General features: G+C 51.1%; 2 protein-coding genes across 3 annotated transcripts in view; one reads left to right on the forward strand and one right to left on the reverse strand.

Moving 5' to 3' along the window:
• Nucleotides 1–1,328, forward strand: part of Sec14l5 (SEC14 like lipid binding 5) — a 38,674-nt gene extending 37,346 nt beyond the window's left edge. The window contains exon 16 of one of the 2 annotated variants that reach the window (XM_075941929.1): nt 276–1,328. In XM_075941929.1, the coding sequence (XP_075798044.1) occupies nt 276–387 (112 nt within the window). In that variant the 3' untranslated portion in view covers nt 388–1,328. The remainder of the gene's footprint in view (nt 1–275) is intronic. The other variant, XM_075941930.1, reaches the window with a different exon arrangement.
• Nucleotides 1,329–9,455: 8,127 nt separating this feature from the next.
• Nucleotides 9,456–17,032, reverse strand: Nagpa (N-acetylglucosamine-1-phosphodiester alpha-N-acetylglucosaminidase). The gene is made up of 10 exons (XM_075941931.1): nt 16,935–17,032; nt 16,379–16,837; nt 15,380–15,519; nt 13,897–14,005; nt 13,617–13,745; nt 12,591–12,796; nt 12,441–12,488; nt 11,618–11,719; nt 11,468–11,531; nt 9,456–10,222 (listed from the first exon to the last, which is right to left on the reverse strand). The coding sequence occupies exons 1-10, from the start codon at nt 17,018–17,020 to the stop codon at nt 10,012–10,014; spliced, it is 1,554 nt and encodes a 517-aa protein (XP_075798046.1). The 5' UTR covers nt 17,021–17,032; the 3' UTR covers nt 9,456–10,011.
• Between the last annotated feature and the right edge of the window lie 6,213 nt (nt 17,033–23,245).

The following is a 23,245-nucleotide window of genomic DNA, read 5'->3' on the forward strand; positions in this document are numbered from 1 at the left end:
CTTGGGACTGAGATTTCCCAGGCTGTGGGATTTTCTGCTCCATTCTAGTCAGCGTAGCTCCTGGCTGCAGTCGGCCTGACTGGTCCCTGGGAACAAGTTGCAGGGAGCTGGTTGCTCCTCTCTGCTTGTGCTGGCATCACTGAGTTTCCCCTCTGCATCCGTTAGCCCCTGGTGGTGGTTAGCAGTCTTGAGGAAGAAGCCCTGGGGCCTCATTTGCAGTATTAACAGCTTTTGCCTGGGAGATAACTTAAGGTGTACACACCCTTCTTCCCCAGGGGCTCCATGTCCAGCCTTGAATCCTGCACCAGCCGTTTCTCTCAGCTCAGCGCCACCACCTCTTCCTCCTCCTCTGGCCAGTCCCACAGTGGCTCAGTGGTGTCCAGATAGCTGGCTGGGAACCTGCTGGCAGTCCGAGTGCCTCTGGTATCAGTGTCCAGGCTGAGAAGAGAGTCAGTCCAGACACCTGGGACCATGCTGGATACAGATGATGCCACAGCTGGGGTGTGGGGACCCCCCACAGCAGAGATCCACCTCTTTGCCTGTGAGCTGAGGGAGCCTTGCTTCTCTGCGCGCGTGAGCAGACAAGACAGACTTTCTTTTAAAAGCTGAGACCTCATGGATACTCCATCTCCTATGTCCTGGATCTGGAGTCTAGGGCTGGGACCAGGACTGGGCCCCTTCTCACCATTTACTGTGCTTCTAATAGGTTGGCCCTTTCCTCTGGGAGGCCTTTTCTACCATGGGATCATCACTGTTGGGCACCCTCCCCGCTATCTCCCAGGAGAGTGCAAAAAGGAACGTCCCTTCCCAAAGTTCCAGTCCACTCTCCTTAGCTTGCTGGGGCCCGGGTCCACTCTGAGCCAATCACAGTTGTCAGGGAGTGTGAAGGGCACTTGATTGCCAGCGCGGTCATATAGCCAATCTGGACCAATCACTGTGACTTGGGGGGGGGGGGGGGGGATAGAATACAGTGTAGTGATTGGCCAGCCTGGATTACAGACTAGTGCTGGGGGCAAGCACGTGGTCTGGGAAGGGCAAGGTGGGCTGAAGGACTACTGGGGGATGGGTCGCCGGGAGGTGGTGCCCTAGTGCCTGGTTGTTTTGCTGTTTGTGGCTGAGCACTGTCCAGGGAGCTGTGGTGGGAGTCAGGGCTCCGCTTCTTGCAGGAAACAACCCACCATGGACGCACCTTACCCTGACTCAGGAACATAGAGAGCCTAGGGCTTCTGCCTAGTTCTAGGCAGTGATGGGGTGTTGGGGGTGACTCCAGCCTCTCTTGTTCCCCTCCAGAATCTCTTCTTCCTGAGGTGCAGTTCCTTTATGATATTAAAAAAAAAAACAAACAAAACAAAAAACTAAAACCCTGCCGGGTAGTGGTGATATACACTTTTAATCCCAGCACTCGGGAGGCAGAGGCAGGCGGATCTCTATGAGTTCGAGGCCAGCCTGGTCTACAGAGCGAGTTCCAGGACAGGCTCCAAAGCTACACAGAGAAACCCTGTCTCAAAAAACCAACCAAACAAACAAAAACAAACAAAACAAAACAACAAAAACAAAATCTAAAACCCATTTTCTCCGAAGGAGGACTTAGTTCAGGTTGGGTCTGGTCTCAGCATGGTGCTGGGAATCCCCTGAGGGTGGCGGTGGTTGTCTCTGTCCTGGAGTTGCTCTGACTCCGGAACTCCGAGATTGATACTACTTTCCCAGATCTTCCATGGGAGACTCGTGGGTCTTCTTGGAGACCAAGGACTTGTTCTTTTCATTTTCTGGATCCACAGAGGTTGAGGTCACTGCTTGGTGACCTCTTCTTAGTTGCTGCCTTTGTTTGGCATTTTTGTGTTTTGCCTACAGTGTGGCTTAAAACTTGAAGCACAGCAAACAGAAGTCAGGATTTCTGGTTTTCCTTAACCCACCCCTGTTTCCATCCCTACAACCACTGCCCTGGGTTCCGCCCAGCGGAAGCTCTGTGCACAGTCTCAGGCCAATCTAGCCCAGAAGTTCCTCATTGCTCTTCTGCCAGCCTAGCTTCTACAGCTCCCCAGGCTAAGGGGTCAGGTGAGCAAGTATAGACTGCATGCTGGCACCTGCCCCAAATTCAGAGCAGTAGGAAAGGGACCGTTGAAGGGAGAACCTTCCACTGATGGAAAACCTGGCCAGAATTCCTCCTTGTTCTGCTCTTCAGGAATAGCAGTGAGACACGGGACTGAAGCATTTTGTGTGTGTGTGTGTGTGTGTGTGTGTGTGTGTGTGTGTGTCTAACTTCCAGTGAGACACTGAAAGCCAGTTGTCTCCAACTCACCAAGGGCAACTGGTGATCTTTTCAATGGTCTTTATTATTTTGATTATCATTGTTGTTAATTATTTGCTGTCGTTGCAGTGCTGAGGCTCAAACCCAGGCCTTGTTCATGCTAGGCAATCACTCTGCCGCTCAGCCGCATGCTAGGCCCATTGCTGTGGTGACTGTTTTGTTTTTGTTTTTGTTTTTTGACTTGGTTTCTTGTGTCCTGGCCTTGAACTCTACACAGGCTAAGGATGAGCTCGAACTCCTGGTCCTTCTGCATCTGCCTCTAAAGTTTTGGGATTACCTGTATGTGCCTCTACATGGATTGTTTGCAGTTCTGGGAGCTGAACTCAGAGCTTCATACCTGCTGGGCCAGTGCTCTACCGCCACACCTCCATCCCAGCCCCTCTCAGTGATCTTTAAATGAGCTCTACCTGACTCTCAAACCAAAGTGTTCCCCTAGACGTGCTTTGGGGAGAAACTGTCTGGCGGCCTTTGCACATTTCCCCTCCAGACAGTGAAGAACAGAGCGCAGCAGAGTCCTGAAAGGCTGTGCCTCTCCTGTCCCCCAACAAAGTCATCAAACAAGAGGAACCCCTTGGTCCTTTATTTGGGGTGGTGGAAAGGGGTCTGACCACAGGTATGGCTAGATTCAGCAGAGCTCTCAGCTGCACGTAGGCCTCTTGACTCCTCATCTCTTTGCCCATTGGCCTCCTGTCCTCTCTCTCTGCTGACAGACAGCTCCAAGCCTGTACTCACAAGGTTTTCAGTGTCTAAGAGAAAGACGGGTCCCTAACTACCAACTCTCAAAAGATTCTGACTGACCCTGCTCAAGTCATACACATACACAGACTAGCAGGGACTGGGGAATAAGAAGTCCTTCTGAAGGAAAGCTGGGTCCTAGCACCCGCAGATGGCTGTGGTGGCTTCCACTGTGTCCTCCTGCACTGGCACTCGGGAAAGCCAGCAATTAAAAATAGCCCGAGGGAGCTTGGGAGATGACTCAGCTGGCCAAAGGGCTGCTGTGCTAGCATGAAGACCTGAGCAGTCGTGGAAAAAACCAGATGCGGCGGTGCACAGCTGCAGTCCCAGTGCTGAGTGGAAACAGGAGGATGCCTGGCACTCAATAGCGGGATTCGTGAGCTCCGGGCTCAAGGAGAGACCCTGTCTCAAAGAGTAAGGTGGGGCGCAAATGTTGAAGACACCTGATATCAGTCTTTGGCCTCCACATGTGCAGACACCTGGATCACACATGCACAAAAGACGCCATCTTCCTCCACATGTGCAGACACCTGGATCACACATGCACAAAAGACGCCATCTTCCTCCACATGTGCAGACACCTGGATCACACATGCACAAAAGACGCCACCTTCCTCCACATGTGCAGGCACCTGGATCACACATGCACAAAAGATGCCATCTTCCTCCACATGTGCAGGCACCTGGATCACACATGCACAAAAGACGCCATCTTCAGCCTCTACATATGCACACATATACATTATACACATGTGTAGAAGGCACCTGACATCAATCTCCGGCTTTCACATGTGCACACGCATCACACACATGCACAAAATGTCCCCCAGGAGGGCCTGCCAAGCTTGTGCCCTTTCCCTTATCCCAGGATAGACAACACATGGTGTGGGTTTCTTCCTCCACTTTGTTCATTATCCCCCTGTGGCCAGATCAGAGCGATCTATACCAATATGACTTCTTGAAACCCCAGACTTTCTTTCACTTGCTGTGAAACCCTGTGCAGGTGACTTGACTTCTCTGTGCCTCAGTTACCTCATCTGTAAGATGGGGATGGCAGTGCCTACTTCACCAAGTCACAGCGGGACAGAGGACGTGACCGGCAAGGCCTCCACACACAGTACGCAGGAGTCCAGTCCTGGCACACTCAGGGAGAGAACTGTTGGGATCCGGGGAATTGAAGAAGTGGCTGTGTTTCTATCCTGGAATCCCGGGACATTTCCCTTAACTCTGAAAAGCTAGCCAGTCAACAACGACATCTTCCTGTTAGTGAGAAACAGGATGTTTGCTTGATAACATCCTGTTTCTCACTAACAGGAAGCATGTAGTTGTTGAATAGGCTAGCTCTTTCAGCTTCTAGGGACCCTGTGCCTTCCGGGCCAATTCCAGAATTTCTTAGCTCTAACCACAGGTGGTGGGGCACACCTGTAATCCCAGCTCTTGTGGGATGGAGGCAGGAGCATTTCCACACATTTGAGGCCAGCCTGGTCTGTGTAGCGAGTGCCAGGCCAGCTTGGGCTGCAAGGTGAGAGACCCTGTTTCAAAAAACAAAACCCCAGACTCAGACCATTTCTCAGCTGATTTTTCTGAGGGTCTAGCCACAGCTGATCAAAAGTGCAAGGCCCCACCCAAAGGCTTGGCCTTTCCTGCTCACAGCTAAGAGCTGGGTGCTGGTTACTGTGTGGAACATCATGGAGCTGGGACGTTCCTCTGTGTGATGTCTTAGAACTCAGCAACAGCATCCCAGCAAGGAGGACGGCGCTCACCTGCTACCCAGCCTCCCAGCAAGGAGGACGGCGCTTACCTGCTACCAGTGTGTGCATCCAGCCGCTCATTCATCGCTCATTTCCTGCTCACTCATTCATTCTCCCGTGGATTTCTCTGCAGCCACAGAGACAGGTGCACCAGAGGAAGACAACCCCCAAGAGGGCGCAGGCTGGGCTCAGGGCTGAGCTGCTGGTCCTGCTGACGTCTACCTCAGCCCTCCCCTGAGGCCTCCTCTGGGAGTCTGGGTAAGAGAGAGCAAAACCTGCCCCAGTCTCCCTGCGGCCCAGAGCTACTCCTGGGGAGCTACCTCTGGGACATCAGGGCACCATCTTGGCAGAAGCAGCCACTGTGGGAGTTTGAGCAGGGCCTTGGTGGCAGGAGCCACAGTGGCTAGGAGGTGAGGGGGTTGACAGGGAGACAGAGGTAGCCAAGGCTGGGTATTCCTCGCCTGTTCCGGATCCTGCAGGACCTACCAAGATGTTGCCCAGGAGACATCATGTGAAACCCTTGAGCTCTTTCCTGAATTCCAGATTTTTCCCAAGATATGATCTCCTTTGAGAATCTAATATGAGCCATAGACACATGCACATGGGTTTAATTTCTATACCAGGCTTTTAAATATAGAAAGTGGTCTTGGGCAGTGCCAATGTCCTCTTGATACAGGATACCAGCACTTTCTGGGGCCACCTCCTACATAAACTACTTGCCTAGATCCTGCAGGGGTGGGTCAGCTACACAGGACTGTCATGAGAAGAAACGGACCTGAGCCAGGCATGGTGCTACACAACTGTAATCCTAGCTCTCCGGAAGCTGAGGAAGAGGATTGTGAGTTTGAAGACAGCCTGGGCTATATATGAGAACATTGTCTCAAAAACTAACAAACAAAAAGTCGGGCTTAGTAGTTCACCAAGAAGGAGGAGCCTTGCGAATTCAATTACAGCCTGGGCTGCATTGCTATTTCTAGTCCACCCAGAACAAAACAGGCCCACAGACACCACAGACAGGTTTACCCTTTCCTCTCCCTTGTAAAACCATTAGATTACATTCCTAAAGCTAGTCCCCAGGGTCTGTTCTTTTATTTGGCCACTGACTCGTTCAGGTCCAGCCATCAAAATTCATTATTTGGTTACATTGCTCACCTGCCCAATCAGGTCTTACCAACTCACCCTAGCACAGACTTCCCCCTTTCTCCTTAAAAACCAACTCTGACAGACAACCCCTGCTGCCTGCTGTCTGCCTTTGCCCAATCCAGAGGCAGCTCAGCCCTTGCTTGTCCTACTGGGGTAATATATCTCCTTTGTGCTGAGAATTTGATGTCTGGATGCGTCCTGTATTGACCCTGAGGGGTCCTCCAACCCTTACACAGACCTTGTCTCAACAAAACAAAATTTAAAAGGGGAACTAGATATTGGGTAGAAAAAGACAGAACTCTTTGACAAATTAAAATATATTCTGCATGCCACAGGGCGGTCACATGGCTTAGTTTATTCAAGCCATTTTGTTATAATGTAATAAAATGGCAGGCAGCAGCCTTGGCAGGTTGGAGCCAAGGGGCCCCACTGATGCGCCATGCAGACAGCTCACCTGGAGAGTTTTATTGGGATGGGGGGAGAAATGAGAGAGAAAGGGAGCATAGAGCAGCTTTGTGGGAAGAGAGGAGAGAGGAGAGAGAAGAGAGAGAGAGAGAGAGAGAGAGAGAGAGAGAGAGAGAGAGAGAGGAGAGAGAGAGAGAGAGAGAGAGAGAGAGAGGCGGCTGGGGAGAGGGGAAGAGAGAATAAGAGAGAGGAAGAGAAGAAGACATGAGGAAGGGGAAAGAGAGGAGGTGCAGATATGACCTTGTTGGAAGAGAGAGGAGGGAGAGAAAGGTGGGCAGTGCCCCCCCTTAAAGGGGGCTTGGCACATATACAAACAGACTATATAAACAGGCTAAGTAGGGTGACATTGTCAGGACCCTGAGCGGGCCAAGGTACTGCCTGCTTACTGGCAAGGTTCCCAAGGGGCTGGGCAGGTAATGCCTAAATGCTAACACATTTTACCAGGGCTCCAGAGCATGACATGACAGACCCTTTCTGTCAATGTTGGCCTACCTGGCATAAACAGATATCAGTTCGTAACTTCCCAGGAAGTCATACAGTGAAAAGATAACGGACACAAACATGCTTGGAAAGCCCTGCTTCTCTCCCAGATGCTAAGCACATAGTATCACATACTCATGAGGAACCTTCTGGGCTTTCCTGAAGCCCCTTCAGGGGCCAGGAGTGATAGGCTATGATGCACACTGGGTAGGCAGGTCACAGACTGGGGTAGCTGTTGCTGGACTGGGAGGTTGGGGAAGGCATCCAGACCAAGGGCAAGGGAAGAAGGTCACTACTTGGTCACAGCAAGTCACTACCCTGAGTGACAGCAGGGGTGTCTGTGTGATCTCTTTTAAAGAGAAACCAAGAATTTGGAGTGCTAACTTTAAACATGGACAATCAACTTAAATTGTATGGATGAGGGTGTGGCTCGGTTGACAGTGCTTGCCTAGCAAGCATGAAACTCTGGGCTCCATCCTTAGCATTCCACACACTGGCTGTGGTGGTTCGGGCCTGCACTCTGGAACTCAGGAGGAGGAAGAGGTGGAAGGATCAGGAGTTCAAGGTCATTCTCAGCTATGTAGTAAGTAAGAGGCTGGCCTAGGCTTCAGGAGATCCTGTCTTGACAAAACAAAACCAAACCAGACTACTACCACCAGTGAGAAATGGCCCCCATTGGCTCATATATTTAGGTATATAAGGTAGTCATCAACCTGATTACAGGGGAAGGCCAGTTCAAGGACCCTCTCCACTACTGCTTAGATTCTTAGCTGGGGTCATCCTTGTGGATTCCTGGGAATTTCCCCAGTGCCAGGTTTCTTACTAGCCCTATAATGGCTCCCTCTATCAAAATATCTCTTTCCTTGTTCTCCCTCTCAATCCTTCCTCCAACTCAACAACCCCATTCTCTCATGCCCCCCTTCCTTATCCCCTCCCCCCTCCCCTTTCACCCTCCTCTCTTTCCCTCATGCTCCCAATTTACTGAGGAGATCTTGTCTTTTTCCCCTTCCTGGTGGGATCCATGTATGTCTCTCTTAGGGTCTTCCTTATTACCTGGCTTCTCTGGGGTTATAAATTGTAGGTTTGTTCTCCTTTGCTTTATGTCTAATATTCACTTGTCTCATATATTTTAATATTTGGTTTCCAGCTGATGGAGCTGCTTGGGAAGGTTTAGTGGGCGTGACTTTGGAGGATGTATAGCACTGGGACTATCTTTGAAGTTACAGAACAAACCTAATGGGATTTCAGTGTTTTTCTCCCCGTTTCCTCTTTCCCTCTCTGTTTGGTGGTCTGGTAGTTGCAGATCAAGATGCTCTCTCTCAACTGTTTCTTCCCTCTTACAGCGTGGACTCTGGCCCTCTAAAACCATAAGCCAAATTAAACACCCCCCCCCCCTTTTTGTTGTTCTTTGAGACAGGGTTTGTCTGTAGTTTTGGAGCCTGTCCTGGAACGAGCTCTTGTAGACCAGGCTGGCCTCAAACTTACAGAGATCCACCTGCCTCTGCCTCCCCAGTGCTGGAATCAAAGGAGTGTGCCACCACCACCCAGCAACACTTTCTCTTTATATGTTGCCTGAGTCATGTGCTTTATTACAGTAATAGAAAGGTAACTAAGAAGAAAGTGGGTACCAGGAGCTTTTTCTGTGATAGATCTGACCACGTATGCGGTTTTGGAGGAAGGTGGAAGACTCTGGACTTTGGACTAGGAAAATAGTTAAATGCTATAAACAAGACTTAATGGGTGATCCTAGTTGGTGTTTGGAGGACAGCAATGCTAAAAGCAACGTGGCTATGAAGGCCTAGCACAAGAGGCTTCAGAAAAGAGTGGCATTAGAAACTGGGGAGACACTCTCTATGAGGGGTGCCACACTCAGACTTAATGCAGAGAGGAGGGGCTTGGTCCTGCTCCAAATTAATGTGCCAAACTATCGACTCCCCATAGGAGCCTTTACCTGTTGGGAGGAATGGATGGGGGTGGGCTAGGGAGGAAATGATGTGGAGGGGGAAAGGGGGAGAACCTTGGTTGGAATGTAAAATGAATATAAAAAAATGAATGTTTAAAAAAGAAACTGGCAGAGAACACAATGCAATACTTTGGCAAAGAATATGACATTTGCTCTTGTCCAAAGAATTTACCTGAGGCTGCCCGGCTTGTTGGAGATTTCGGGATGGCCTACTATTGACTCTGCTGTTTAGTTTTAGCAATCACTCTTATGCAGGTCTAGAATGAAAAAGAGCAGTGGGACAAAAAAAAAAAAATCCACCATCATGGACTCTGCCACTCTGAAATCACAAGTCAGATGAAATGCTTTCTTTAACCGTTGCCTGAATCATGTTTCATCACAACAGAAAATAGGATAACCATCTTTGGAAAACGCTTAGGGCCAATCAAATCCTTGCTTTCAAAGTGTAACCTCACCTGCAGCAACAACACTGATTGGAGCTCGCAGGAACACAGAACCAGGGCTCAGCATGGTCCCTGGTGGCCTTGTGCCTGGCCACATTTGTGTAGCATTGGCTAACAGAAGGCACTGGGAGTAGCTCAGACCCCCATGAGGACTCAGACCTGGTGGCTCATTTTAGTATCCCAATTTATTCAAGTATTAGAAAATTCCTTTAGGGAGCAGGAGAACAAAAATAGAAAGTCTGTAAACATGGCGACTTCCTTCCTCCCCATCGTCTTATGAGGAGCTTCCTGTGACAGGATGCAGAGTTCTAGTTGGCAGTCCAGCAATGAGGCTACATAAAAGGCAGTACACTGTGGCTGAGCCACACCGCGGCTGTGCGGGGGTAAGTCTTTCCCCCCTGCAGGTGGCCCAGGAGAGCTGGCCACTCTTATGATTAGGCTACAGAATTTCATTTGCTAGTTGCCTCCTGGGAGTCTTTGGCAGTGGTGAGACCTCTGTGGGAGGCAGGTCTCTGGGCAGCAGACACAGGCAGGCGGGGAAGCAGGTGCAGGCTCTCCAGAGCTCTGTATTGCTGGGGTGGCATGGGCCACAGCGTGGGGACATGGCCAGGCAAGGAGTGGAGCGTGCAGCATCCATGCCAGTGGCCTCACATCCTTCCCCATAAAACTGAGGAGCAGGGACAGCGTTATCTGGGGGCATGCCATTGGCAGCCCAGGTCTCTGTCAGTCCTTGAAGGGGTTGCAGGTGTCTTCTGTCTGTTCCTTCTCTACAGCCAGCAGCTCCCCATTCATCTCCTGCAGCGGGTGGTATACATAGTCCCCGTCGAGGTGTCGGTTCCGCTCTGCCTTGGAGCCCAGGATCAAGTTCACATTGACCACAGTGCTGATCAGTAGCAGGACAACGAGGATGAGGGTAAGTACCAGCCACGTGGTCCTAGGACAGAAGGGACACTCGAGTGGATGGCTGAGGAGCATTCTTGGGGCAGTCAGAAACCACTAGGGGAATGTTGGGGCCAGGGGCTTGGGTGGGAACTGGGGCATACTGCAGACACATGCAGGGAATAAGAGAGGCATTCTCTGATGTTTTAAGGGCGTTAAAAACATTTCAGGAGTTGGGGAAATAGCTTATGATTGTCTTATAGACATGAAGAGCCAAGTTGGATCACTAGAAGGTACTTTTAAAAGCCAGGATCAATGGTATACACTGTCTCTGCACTGCTTGGGAGGTGGAGCTCCTGAGCCAGCTAGTCTAACCTAACCTTTGAGTTTCAGGCCAATGAAAAACAAGGTGAACAGCTACTAAGAATGTGCACACACGCACACATGCACACGCTCACACACTTCTAATGTGAACTTTGCTGCATTCAGATGTCACTAATGTATTTTTTGAAGTACTGGGAGTTGAACCTAGAGCCTTGTGCATGCTAGGCAAATGCTCTACCACTGAGCTACTACCTTAGCCCCCTTTTTTATGTTGTAACAGGGTCTCATTAAGTCGCCAGGGTTGGTCTTGAACTCGATCTGTAGCTCAAGCTGGCCTTGAATTTACTGTCTTCCCACTGCAGCCTCCCGGAGTAGCTGGAATGACAGGCTTATGCCAGAAGGCCCAGCTCATGAGTCAGTTTATTTATTTAGGGTCTTATGCATCCCAGATTGGCCTTAGACTCCTGATGACCTTAGATTTTTTATTCTCCTGCCTCCACCTCCCAAGTGCTGGAATTAAAGGCATGTGCCAGCACACCTGGCCTATAAAGGGTTGGGGATTAGACCCAGAGCTTCTGGCATGCTAGTCAAATAATCTGCCAATTGAGCCACATCCCAAGCCTCACAATCCTTCCCATGAGCCCTCTGGGGATGGAGCTGGAGATCCAGGAAGCAGCTAAAAGGAAGAAACAGCTACACAAAGCCTGAACACATGGACAAATCCAAAAGTGAGGTGAATCCTATCTCTACAGCCTGGCTTCAGACTCTGAGTTGAGTCTCCATGGCCAGGGAGATCAAGCCCATAGTCTGGTCTGGGTTCTTCTCCCTTGCACTCACGGATGCCAGTTTCACCCATGCCTACCCTTGATCTCACAAAGTAGAGGATCATCTGCAACCTCTGGGCGTGGGTGGTGCCTGGACAGATGCCAAGCCTCATGGATGGGGTGTGGGGGCTCGCCTCTGCTGAAATACCTACCTGGTGAAAAAGGCCAGCTCTCCTGCCCTTGGTGTGGCCTCCGTTGACTGGAGACACTGCTTCGCTGTAAGACACCAGACGGAAGATGCAGGGTTTGGGGAAGATCTGCCTACCCCAGACCTGCCCCAAGGACTCCAGGAGGCCCTGTACCTTGTGAGACGCTGCAGTTGCCTGTCTGGGGGTCGCAGGGACACTGGTGATCACACTGGCAAGGACTCTGGCAACCTGGCCCATACCAGCCCAGAGGACACTCTGTGGAGAGGAAATGGTGGCAGACAGGTTTCACCTTAGAGAGCAGGGTCTACTGTTATTTAACAGCCTGGCTCCTGGATGTATGCAGGGCCATGCTGAAAGAGATGTCCCCTCACCCTTGCAGTCAGCTCTCAAAGGTCAAGGTTATGGTTCAGTTTCTAGAGTGTTTGCCTGATATGCATGGGACCCTATAAGCTGGGTATGGTGGGAGGTGGAAGCAGGAAGCAGCTGTTCAGGGCCATCCTAGGCTACGTAGTGAGTCAGAGGACAGCCTGGGCTGCATTAGGACCCCATTTCAAATAAAAACAAGCATATCACCTGACTTTAAGGGGGGCTCTAGAGCTGATGACCATAAAAGAAGGAAGAGACAGGGACTGGAAGTGTGCTGAGGCTGACCCCAGAGTGACACCACCCACGCCTAGGAATACCAGGGGCTGACTTCAAGGTGTGAAGGACTTTGGTGGATCTCCTTCAGGGCTGTGGCCTGACCACATCTTGTTTTTTGCTGTTGTTCTTTGGAATTGAGTAGACAGTGCTAAAATCCAGCCTCCTACTTGGTGGGAATTTTTCAGCAAATTCAGGGAGGACATAAAGAGATTTGCATGTGAAGTGAGAAGGGGCTCTGAAGGCGACTTCCAAGCCAGAGGGGAAGGCATTGTAACAGCTGCATGTCGCAAGGCCACCCTCTCCAGGAGCTTTTGCAGGCCACTGGAGCACTCACCCTCACTGCAGTTCGATCCCGTCCATCCGGCATCACAGTGGCAGCCAGCTGCAAAAGACCATGGAGGCCAGGTGAGGGCAGAGGCAGGCCTGGCGTGAGAGAACTGGGGTCCCACCAGAGCACCACCCTCCTTATGGGCTCCCCACTCACTCTCTGTGCACAGCCCATGCTGGCTGCAGTTGGAGGGGCCACAGTCTAGCTCGTTGCAGGCGGCACCCCGCCAAAAGCGGCTGGTGCATTCACAGCGGCCATCCACACAGGTCCCGTGGCCACTGCAGTTGGGCGGCTGGCAGTGGGGTTCATGCACACATACCACGGTGGACACACGGCGGGGACAGCGCCACATGTTGTCCTGGCTGTGGGGGAGTCATTGTGAGGAGAGGTCTTGGCCTTGGTGCTGGCCTCTTGAGTCTCTGCTGCAGCCTATGATGGCTGCTCCAGCTTGCTTCCATCTCCATCTTGACACTTGTGCTCCTGTATGTGTGCGTACGTTCACACACACACTAGGGGATGCACATACGCGTGTGCATATGGAGTCAGGACAACCTTAGGTACTCAGCATTTATTTTATTCATTTTGTTGGTATCTCTCTGGCCTGGACCTTGCTAAGCAGGCTAGGCTGGCCGGCGTGAGTGTCAGGGTCACCTGTCTCCTCCTCCAAACACAAGGACTGCAAGCATGTGCTGCTCACATCTGGCTTTTAAATGTGGGTTCTGGAAATTGAACTCAGGTCCTCTGCTTGCAAGGCAAATCTTTTTCCTGCTGAGCAGTAGCTCCAGCCTCTTGTTGGGCCATTTACAGGCTTTCCACCTTGCATACAATGTGCCTTCTGGTGGAGGGCTCGCTCAATGCTGGCCAGCCATGGCCTCGGCTTCTACTTCACTATCCTGACCACTGTCCCAGGTTTCCACAGCACACTGAGGAAAGAGATCTTGGCTCACAGCCAGGCGGTGGTGGCACACTCCTTTAATTCCAGCACTCAGGAGACAGAGGCTGGTGGATCTCTGTGAGTTCGAGGTCAGCCTGCTTTACGGAGTGAATGCCAGGACAGCCAGGATTGTTACACAGAGAAACCCTATCGCCTGTCATAGAGCAGGGTCTCCATATTGACTGATTGAGACAGCTGAAGGTAGGCCATGGCTTCCACTCTCTCCAAGCTGGCAGAGGTGCTCTTACCAGTGATCCGAGGGGTAACTGGCCAGGCTCCCGTTGAGCACAAAGGTGGCAGAGCCACCTCCATCCAGGTTGATGGCATTGACCACATCTTGTTTCAGCAGGAACTCCGCCATCTCCCATAGGTTGATGCTGTGCAGACGGGGTGTGTAGCTGAGGTCAGCAGGTAAATACTATCACGCCTACCGGGGCAGGTGAAGCTTCTAGAATGGCTCAAGCTGCCTTGTCCCACCCACTGCCCAGAAACTGAGCACAGACATCCCCGAGGATTCCTGGGACTCACCCACGCTGCTCCGTCTGTCCATCTGCATGGAAGAGTACGAGCTGCCCCTTGCGGTCATGACCCACAGCTGTCCTGGCTGATATCACGTTCACAAATTTGCTAAAAGAACCTGGAGGAGAAGGGGCCCGGCTGGTTACCCAGACCTCCAGGAGGCCCTCTGTGCTCTTCAACTTTCTCTCTTCTGACGGCGCTGGGGGAAGGAACCTTATGTGTGCAAGGCAAGTACTGAGGCACATCCCAACTCCACCTTCCATGAGCCTCCATGACACAGACAGGAGACTCTTCAAGTGACCTCATTCTCCAGTAGAAACCTCCGTGTTGGTAGAACAAAACCAACAGGTCTTGCATGAAGCCCTGGTCTTGTTTCTGTGGTTCCCCCTCACCTAGCAGCTACTGTCTGCCTTAGGGCTTTGCACTCTGCACTCTGACTAGGAACTGTATGCCTCTGCCCTGAGTTCTCCTGACAGCTTGTTCTTTTGATCCAAGACAGCCTCCTCAGTCATCCCCCCCACCCCACTCCCCACTCTGAAACAGCCAGAGACTCTCAGGACCAAAGCATCCTCTCTCACCCCAGCACTCTGGAGGTGTGCACGCATGTGCACATGCCTATGGGAGGCAGAGGACAACCTCGGGTGTTGCTCCTCCGATGCCTTGCACTTTCTGTTTGAGACAGAGTCTCACCATGTAGGTTAGGTTATCTGGTATTCAGAGACTCATCCATCTCCACCTCCTAGCTCACTCTCCCTGGGACTGCAGGCATGCACCCCGGCACTTGACTTTTTATGTGTTTTCTGGGACCTGAACTCAGGCTCTCATGCTTTCAAGGCAAACACTTTACTGCCCAAGCCAACTCACCAACCCACACCCAAATGGCTCTTAAACTTGAGCATCTATTGGAGTCACCAAGGAAGACCCTGCACACTTGGGCTGTCGGGACTTAACCAGTGGTTCCTGAGTGGGCTGTGGGCTCATGGTTCTGCCTTTATGACAAGCTCCAAGGCTGTGCGGAGGCCACTATCCCCACAGATCTGCAGCACTTTTCTCATCCTGTGCATCTGTTCCCCACCCGGCCCTTTCTCCTTCTGTCTTTTTCAGCACTTACCAACTCTTTCCAGCTTATTGCCGAATATTTCCCTCCTAAGGAAGACTGAAGTCCCACGACTCCCGCCACAGCGCTAAACACTGCATAGCTGCTCAGTAAATGTTCAGGAACACTGAACTACTACTCACACTGTTCCCGGGTCTCAAGACAGCTGGTGCTGGGACCAGGAAGGTGGCTCAGAGGGTAAAGGTGCCTCTCGTTACACTTGTCAGCCTGAGTTCAACACTCAGGACTCACACGATGGAGGGCGAGAACGAGTTGTCCTCTGACCTTCCCCCACACACTACGGCACGCACCCCCCTCCTCTGCACACACTAAGGAAATAAATCAAAGCATAACAACAATAAGAAAGAAAGCACTACAGCTGCCTCCCTTCCTGACCCGTCTCCTGCGTCTCATCACACTCGATGGCTTGGCTCTCGTTGATGTAGATGCTTCCATTGCGGACGAGCCACACAACTCCACTCAGCAGCTGCACGAATGGATTCACGGTGTCCAGGACCTCCTCCTCAGATAGGTACCTGGAAGCAGGAAGGCAGGAGGCTCACTCATGGGCAGGAACAACTCCAGGTTTTTCTGTAATTTTCTTAATTCATTCACTAATTGGCAGCTGTTAGACTCTGCTGTCCTGGCTGCTTAAGCAAAAGTCAAACAGCCAATCAATCAGACAAGCCTTATATCAGCACCAGAGGTCTAGAACACTCCACAGAGATTTTGAGGCAGTCACGCAAAGACCGCACCAATTGCTCGTGTTTCTGAAGGCCTCAGTCAGGGCTGTTTGAAATAGTGCCAAAAACTGCAACCAGGGGCTGCTAAGAACCGGGGAAAGCCCACTTTCCAGCCTTGGCAAAAACTGTTCATCTCGTAAGAGAGCTTGGACACTAGATGGTGCAATCTTCTACTCCTGCCTGCCTGCTGCCACTTCTGGTTGCTGTCAAATTTCAGTGGTACAGAAACTGTCAAGGAGGTCACTCGACAAAGAGGTCACTCGACAAGCTCCTTGCCTACCCAGGATTTCTATCCGGGATAGCAAAAGGCGTCCAGCTAGCTGTCTGGGACTTCTCCATAAACTCCATGTTATTGCCAATTGGTTCCATGGCTTCACTGAACATGAAATGTTTGTTTTCTCTATTCCTAGGGAAAGTTCACTGAGGCACAAATTGTGCGTTCAGGCTCATGGTCGCCTACCCAGGACCCAACACACGGCCTGATCACAGGAGCAAGCGTTCAGTCGAGTAAACTTCAAAGACGCTGTCGGCGTCCCCACTCTTTAGGTGAATAATGGGAAGCTTGGTTAGGTAATCTGGGCACGGAGGGATGGCTCTAATGCACATCGGAGACCCTCTGCCCGCGACATCCCCGGGCTCCCCACCTCCTCACCCGGTGACCAAAGTCCCGTCGCGGCGGATCCCGAACTGCGCGTTCTGCAGCCCCCCGGAACTGCTCACCAGCTGCCCGTCGCTCACCACGTTCCCCAAGCACTCGCCGGTGCCCATGCGGAAGAAGCCACCGTTCTGGGCGACGAGGCAACCGGCCGGGACGGCTGTGTCCTCCACGGTGGAGCGGCGCTTCTGGGCGCAGCCTCCGGGTCCCCCAGGCTCCAGCACCGAGAAAGTGCTCAGAGGCGCGGCGACCCGTGTCAGGTGGCCGGCCACCGCGCGGCCCCCGAAGTGCGACACAAAAGTGCGCACGGCCGCGCGGTGGCTCGCGCCAGGGGTCGCGGGCGGCGGAGGCCAGCTCTCGTGCTCGCGGCTGCCGGCGCGCACCCGGGCGCAGTCCCGCGAGGGACGTGTGCGCGCGAGTGGGTAAGGCAGCAGCAGGTCATCGTCGAGGGAAACCCTGCGGGGGACGGGGCAATCGTGAGCTCGGGGGGACTGTGCCCGAGAGCACGCAGAATGGGGGACCCCAGCAGGCCGGCCCCGGCAGCTGCACTCACCCCGAGCCCAGGCTGCACCACGCCACTCCGAGCAAGCCGAGCAGCGAGAACAGGAAGAGCAGCCCGCGCCTCCTGGGCGCCGCCATATTGGATCGGGGCTCCGGTCACGTGGGCCCGCCCCACGTGACTCCAGGCTAGGTGGTGGGTGCTTCCAGATTCCAAAGGCCTACATACCTTCCTGTTTTACTCCTCCAGATTTCATGAGGGAGGGTAAGGCTGGAAGGGCTATAGGTAACTTTTAATATGTATTTGTTTATGTTTTTTTTTTCAAGAGAGGGGACAGCTCTGGCTGTCCTGAAACTCGCTCTCTAGACCAGGTTGGTCTCGAACTCACAGAGATCCTCCTGCCTCTGCCTCTGGAGTCACCACCACTAGGCAACTTTTTATTTTTATATGCTGTCAAACTCAGACAAGAATCAAAAACTCAAGAATGGGGCCTGGGAATGTGTAAGTTGGTATAGTGCTTGCTTACTCTGCTCAAAGCTCTAGGTTCCAAAGCGGAAATGGTGGTTTATGCCGTAATCCCAGCATTCTGGAGAGGGAGGCAGGACAATTAGAAGTTCAGGGTCATCCTTGGCTACCTGGCCAGTTTGAGACCAGTCAGGACTACAGGAGAGTTTATCTTAGGAATAAGAAAACAACAACAATAACATCATTGTAAGAAAGAATCTTGGTTCGTGGAGCTAGAGAGATGGCTCAGTGGTTAAGAGTACTGACTGCTCTTCCAGAGGACTGGGATTCGACTCTCAGCAATCACATGGTTACTCACAACAGGCTGTAACTCCAGTTCCAGAGGATCTAACACCCACTTCAAGCCTCCACAGGCACCAGGCATACATGTGGTGCTCAGATAGACATGTCAGCAAAACACCTATACATATGGAATTTTAAAAATTAAAAAAGTGAAATTTCTTTTAGATGTGTTTTTTAAAAAGTACATTAGCTCATCAAAGAGGTAACATTGTGTCTCTTAGTGCTGAAGAGGTGAACAGGCCTTTCTAAGGTGGTCCTGCCTCCCAGAGGGGTAGCCATTGCCAGGTGAGTGACCCATCTAACTGGATTACCTCTTTTGTGTTTTGGGTAGCTTGGCTTATTTTTGGTTTTGAGACAGGGTCTCTTTATTGTAGGCAGGCTGGCTTGAAATTCTATATAGACTGGTCTATGTTCTGGTGAAAGCTCCACCCCAACCCCTGGCATTCATAATCCCAAAGAGTCTAGAATGTTCTGGTGGGAGCTCCACCTCAATCCCCCTTCCCCATCTCTCCTCAAACCCTGCCTCACCTCAGACAGCCTGCTGAACAAGGCTCCTCCCCAGAGATATTCAAGACCACTCCCATAGGGTATTTATCCCCCCCCCCCCCATTCAGTCTCTCTTCCCCGTCTTCTCTTTGGGGCCTGGGATTTTTTTTTTTTTTACTCATTAAACCTGGGCTTTTTCTAATTCGGTTTGATTTGGTCTGATTTGGATTGCTGCGTCATTGGAGAGGCTTATTGGGGTGCAGAAACTTACTGGTCTAGATTCTCTTACTTCTGCTTAATCCCCAAGTGATGAGATTAAAGGCACAGGTCACCAGCCTGGCTCTGGACCTATCTCGACATGATAGGTCTCCACCCATACCAGAGATTTCTTCTTGAAACCAGTTTTCCTTTAGCTGGCCTTTAGGATGTCGGGATGACTGGTGAGATGGCTCAGCAGGTAGAAAGAATCTCTTGCTGTGTGACCTGAGTTAATGCCTGAACCCATGGAAGACAGGAAGGAAAGAATCGACCCCAGAAAGTTGTCCTCTGACCTCCACATGTGCGCCATGGCTTACATACCCACCCACATCACACACACACATAGTGATAACTCGCGATCTCTAGGTGTCAAGTGTAGTATGTTAAAGCAAGTCCTGTGCCTGGGACCCTCCTGGCCAAGGCCATGACGTCACTTGGAAGCACGGTTTATTTTGTATTGCTGTCTTCACACTTTGTTTCAGAGGTTGCTTTTCTTGGGGTTTCTTCTCCAGGGCAGTGACTAACGCAAGGTCTGGCGCCTGACCTCAGGAGGCATTGCAAGTCTAAGAAGTGCCAATGGGATTTGAGTAGTTCTAGCCCTTTCTGTCCATAGTGAGCAATGTGTGTGCTTGAACCCTAGCTTCCCTGAGCCATGCTTCTCAGGGCCAGTGTGGGATCGTGCTCCCTCCCAAAATTCATGTTCTTTGCAGAACCTCAGAATGGGTTATTATTTGTGTGTCTGATGTTTCTTAGACATAATTAATCCATGTGAGGGCCTCCTAGAGTTGAGCTGGTGGACGGCACACCTAGTCTGACTACTGTGCCCAAAAGAGACAGGTAATACACACGGAGGAAGCAAGGCTGGAGTGGGGCAGCCCCAAGCCAAGAGATGACTAAGATGCTCAACATCCCAAGGCACTCAGAGGCTTGCAGTAGTCCCTGGGCTGTGGTCTGAGCTCAGATGCTTCTCCCAAGATTTCAGAGAGAGCCTGGATGGCTGACATGCCAATTCTTCAAAGCTCATACAGTCAGGGCCCGCAAATGGCTCTTCACAAATGACTGTGAGGCCTGAAGTAGCCACCCCAGTGAGCACTGTTTGGAGAGACTGCTCTTCTCGGGGATGCGGTTTTAAATGGTCTGCTTGGAGGTGGAGGGACCATGTCTCTGTGTTCTTTACTTTGGGCTGCTAAAGGCAGTCGGCCATTAAGCCAGGCCTGCCAGCATTTTCCCCTTCCTCCAAAAGTACTTTCTTTGCTCCAACTGCCAGGAGTGTGCCACTGCCATGGCAGGTTCTGTTTCAATGCCTGCTTTTCCTTTGAAGGTGCTGTTTAAGCTGGGCAGACAGCTGAGCCAGGGACGCCCTCCTCAGCTGGAGATAGCTCTGTCCATGTTCTTGTCTGAGTTCTGTAGTCCTTTGTGTATTCAGTAGTTTCCTGGGGGAATGAGAATAAATATGTTTATCTCAGGCCACCAACAACCGACTGCAGGAACAGTTCCTTCCAGATCCAGCCTGGTGGAGCCAGTGAGTTTACTGGGGTTCCTTACAGAAGAGTGGGCAAGGGTTTGTGCGGAGGAGCATGGGTGTCTCAAAGTTAGCTGCAGCAACTGAAGAGGCTTCCCTACCATGGGCGCTGACTCACAGAAGCTCACACAGAGAAACCCCGCCCCCCCACAAAAAAACCCCAAAAAACAAAATCAAAACAAAAAAGACCAAGCTATACATTAGCAACAAGCCCCATCTCATCGTTTTTGGGATGTCTTCCTTTGCTCAAGACTTCAGCTGCTGCAGGCTTATGGCGTGTTGGAGGCGGGGTGAGACTGACACTAAGTAAGGAAAGCATCAGGTTTTTTTTTTTTTTGTTTTTGTATTTTTTGTTTTGGTTTTAGCTTTCTGGGGTTGAGTGAAGTCTGGCGCTTGCCTGCCACTGTCAGGGACAGTTTCCCCTTGTACACACATTCTGCCTCAGCTTGGCAGGCCAGTGGGCTGTGGGTGAGCCCAGGAGCTGCGGAGCTCCTCCTTCTGCCGCTCCTCCTCTTGTGGAACAGCCTGGCCTTGTGGTTTAGTCTGGGCCCTCTGATAAAGCCGGGGGATGGTCAGCTTGTGAGCCGGTGAGAAAGCACAGGAAGGGGATAATAATATTAAATCTAGATTCCACCCATGGAAGAAGCAGGCAGTGTTTGTCTTTTTCAGTCTGGCTTATTTCTCTTAAGTGATGATCTCTTGTACTGTCCATATTTCTACAAACGGCATAATTCTTCCTTCACGGCCGAAGAGAACTGTATACATGTCAGGAGCCATTTCAGGCTTCTCCTTTCTCACATCTCACAGGGCCTTGAGGTGGAAATCTTGAGACAGAAAACTTAAAGTTAACTGAGACATTGTGTGCTGACCTTGGAGATTCAAGCTTCAGACAGCACCTCAGAGTGTCTTCTTTGTTTGCTGCTTATCACTAACAGCAGGTACTCTAGCCACTGACCTAGCAAATGCCCAGCTTTGCTGCCTAGCTACGGAGCCACTCCTTTCCTTCCCCCCCCTTTCCCCTTCCTCAGTTTCCCCCTGCCCTAGCTCCTCACTGAGGAGTATATAAGACATGAAACTTGCTTCAATAAAGGGGATGCCTTGACAAGGAATACTGCTTGGCGTCCGTTTCTCTCTCCCCCCATGTCTTTCAGATAGTGCCTCTTCAAGACCCTGGAGTAACTTAGGACCTGCTGGGCGGGTCATATACAGGCACCACGTTTCCTTTATTACTTGCTGGCGGGCATCTAGGCTGATTCCTGTCTTGGCCCCTGAGAACAGTGCTGTGGTAACATGGGCAGTCAGATATCTCTGTGCTGACTTAGTTCTTTGAGTACGTACCCAGGAATGGTGAGTTATATGGTAGATCTACTTTGTTGGGTTTTTTTTTCTTAATTTAATTTTACTTTGTTGTATTTTGTTTTCAGAGACAGGGTGAAGGGCTCTAGTAGGCCGGAGGATGACAAACATGACTGTGGCAGGCCTTGTCCTTTCCAGATTCCCTCTAAAAACCATTAGATTACATTCCTGAAGCTAGCTACCAAGGGTCTATTCTCTTATTGGCCACCTCTTCCTCCGGAGGCTGACTATCAAGGTCCAGCTCTCAAAGTATTGAAGTCCCGCAATCAAAAGCCCCCGCTGGCTCACCTAATTCATGTACCCAGTCAAAATCAACCAGCACATCCTAACACAAGGTTTCCCTCTTCTCCTTTATAAACTTCAGTTTGCCTATGGGCCAAATCTGTCTCCGTTCTATCCAGAGACAGTCCCTTATCCCTCTGGGGCAAATACCCCTTCCCCTTCTTCCTTGTCCTTTTCCTTTCTGCCTCCTCCTCTATCTCCTGTCTTTGTCTCTTATTCCCTGCCCTATGTCTCTCTGGAGCAAATAAATCTCCTTTGTGTTGAGAACTTGGTCTTGGGGTGTCTTGTGATAATACTGGTTCTTTTACAGGGACTAGCTATGTAGCCCTGGCTAGCCTGTAAATCACTATGTAACCCAGGCTAGCCTTGAACCCACAGAGATCCTCCTGCTTCTGCCTTCCAAGTGGCCGGATTAAAGGCATGCCTATTTTTAGTTTTTTATGTGTGTGCATTTATGTGCATGTGTGCTCACGTGTGTACCACACAGTATACATGTGAAGGTCAGAGGGCATCTTTCAGGTGTCAGTCGTCTCCTTCCCCTGTGTGGGTCCTGGGAATAGAACTCTGGTCGTCAGGCTTGGCAGAAAGCACCTTTGCCCGCTGAGCTGTGGGTATTTAGTTTCTGGAGGCTCTGTATGTTGATTTCCACCATGGCTGTGCTAGCTCACATCTCTGCCAGCAGAGAATATGGATTCCTTTGTCTCGCCTTCTTGCCAACATTTGTTGGGATTCCTGGATGACAGCCACTCTGACTCAGGTGAGACAGACTCTAGGTGTTTCTTGTCTCCTGTAACCTAGTCTACCCTTGAATTCTTGATCCTTCTCCAAAGTGCTGGGATCACAGGTGTGTGTCACCATGCCTGCTCTTAACATGATGCTGGAGAGTGAACTCGGGGCCTCAGGCCCTATCAGCTGCTACATCCCCAGCCCTCAGTGCTGTGCTGGTTGCGGCTTCCAAGAGGCACCCTGACCTGTCAGCATAGGCTCTCCTACCTTCTTCCAGCGCTGGTTTAGTAACTTAAGCTTTGGGACCACATTGTTGTCCAGCTCAGTCACTGACCCATCTCAGATTCAGGAAGGATGAGGTGGGTGTAATTCTCCTCTAATCCATTTATGTGCAGCCGACTTCTCCCAAACCTGAGAGCCTGGTAACTTTGTGTTGATGAAGTGATGCAAAGGAAATCCCTCAAGGCCAATAGGGATTAAATTCTGGCTCCTGATTCCCTAAGAAGACAGCAGCTTCAGAAGCATGTCAAACTTGCCAGCAATTCCAGGCACCATTCCCGGGCCTGACAATTTAAGAGGGATTATGGTAAAATGTCCTGGGGACAGTGGGGAAAGATTAGGTGAAAAGAGATTTAAAAGATCCGTCCCACAACCCCACCACCGGTTTACAGCTGAGCACAGGAAAAGGGGATTAGGTTATTTATTTAACTAAAAATGTTAATGACTTATCTCTTCTTTAAAATTTTTATTTAGCATGTGCCTGTGTGTGCACTCTCAGACTGTGGAGGCTAAAGGGCACCTTTCAGGAGTTGCTTCTAGCTTCTTTCTTGTTGATGCACGGCCTTTCTCATTTCTGCTCCCGTGCTGTCGAGTCTAGTTGGCCACTGGACTTTCAGGAGAGTCTCCGTCTCTGCCTCCTGTCTCCAGG

This window comes from Microtus pennsylvanicus, chromosome 11, assembly GCF_037038515.1.
Source record: "Microtus pennsylvanicus isolate mMicPen1 chromosome 11, mMicPen1.hap1, whole genome shotgun sequence".
NCBI classification, from domain to species: domain Eukaryota; kingdom Metazoa; phylum Chordata; class Mammalia; order Rodentia; family Cricetidae; genus Microtus; species Microtus pennsylvanicus.

Excerpts from the sequence above, each read along its gene's own strand:
- Nagpa (XM_075941931.1), bottom strand. The coding sequence starts at position 17,020 with ATGGCGGCGCCCAGGAGGCGCGGGCTGCTCTTCCTGTTCTCGCTGCTC. Across the intron at positions 16,838-16,934 it reads TGGTGCAGCCTGGGCTCGGG|GGTTTCCCTCGACGATGACC; the intron begins GTGAGTGCAGCT and ends CGTCCCCCGCAG. Across the intron at positions 12,489-12,590 it reads GCATGGGCTGTGCACAGAGA|CTGGCTGCCACTGTGATGCC; the intron begins GTGAGTGGGGAG and ends GGTCTTTTGCAG.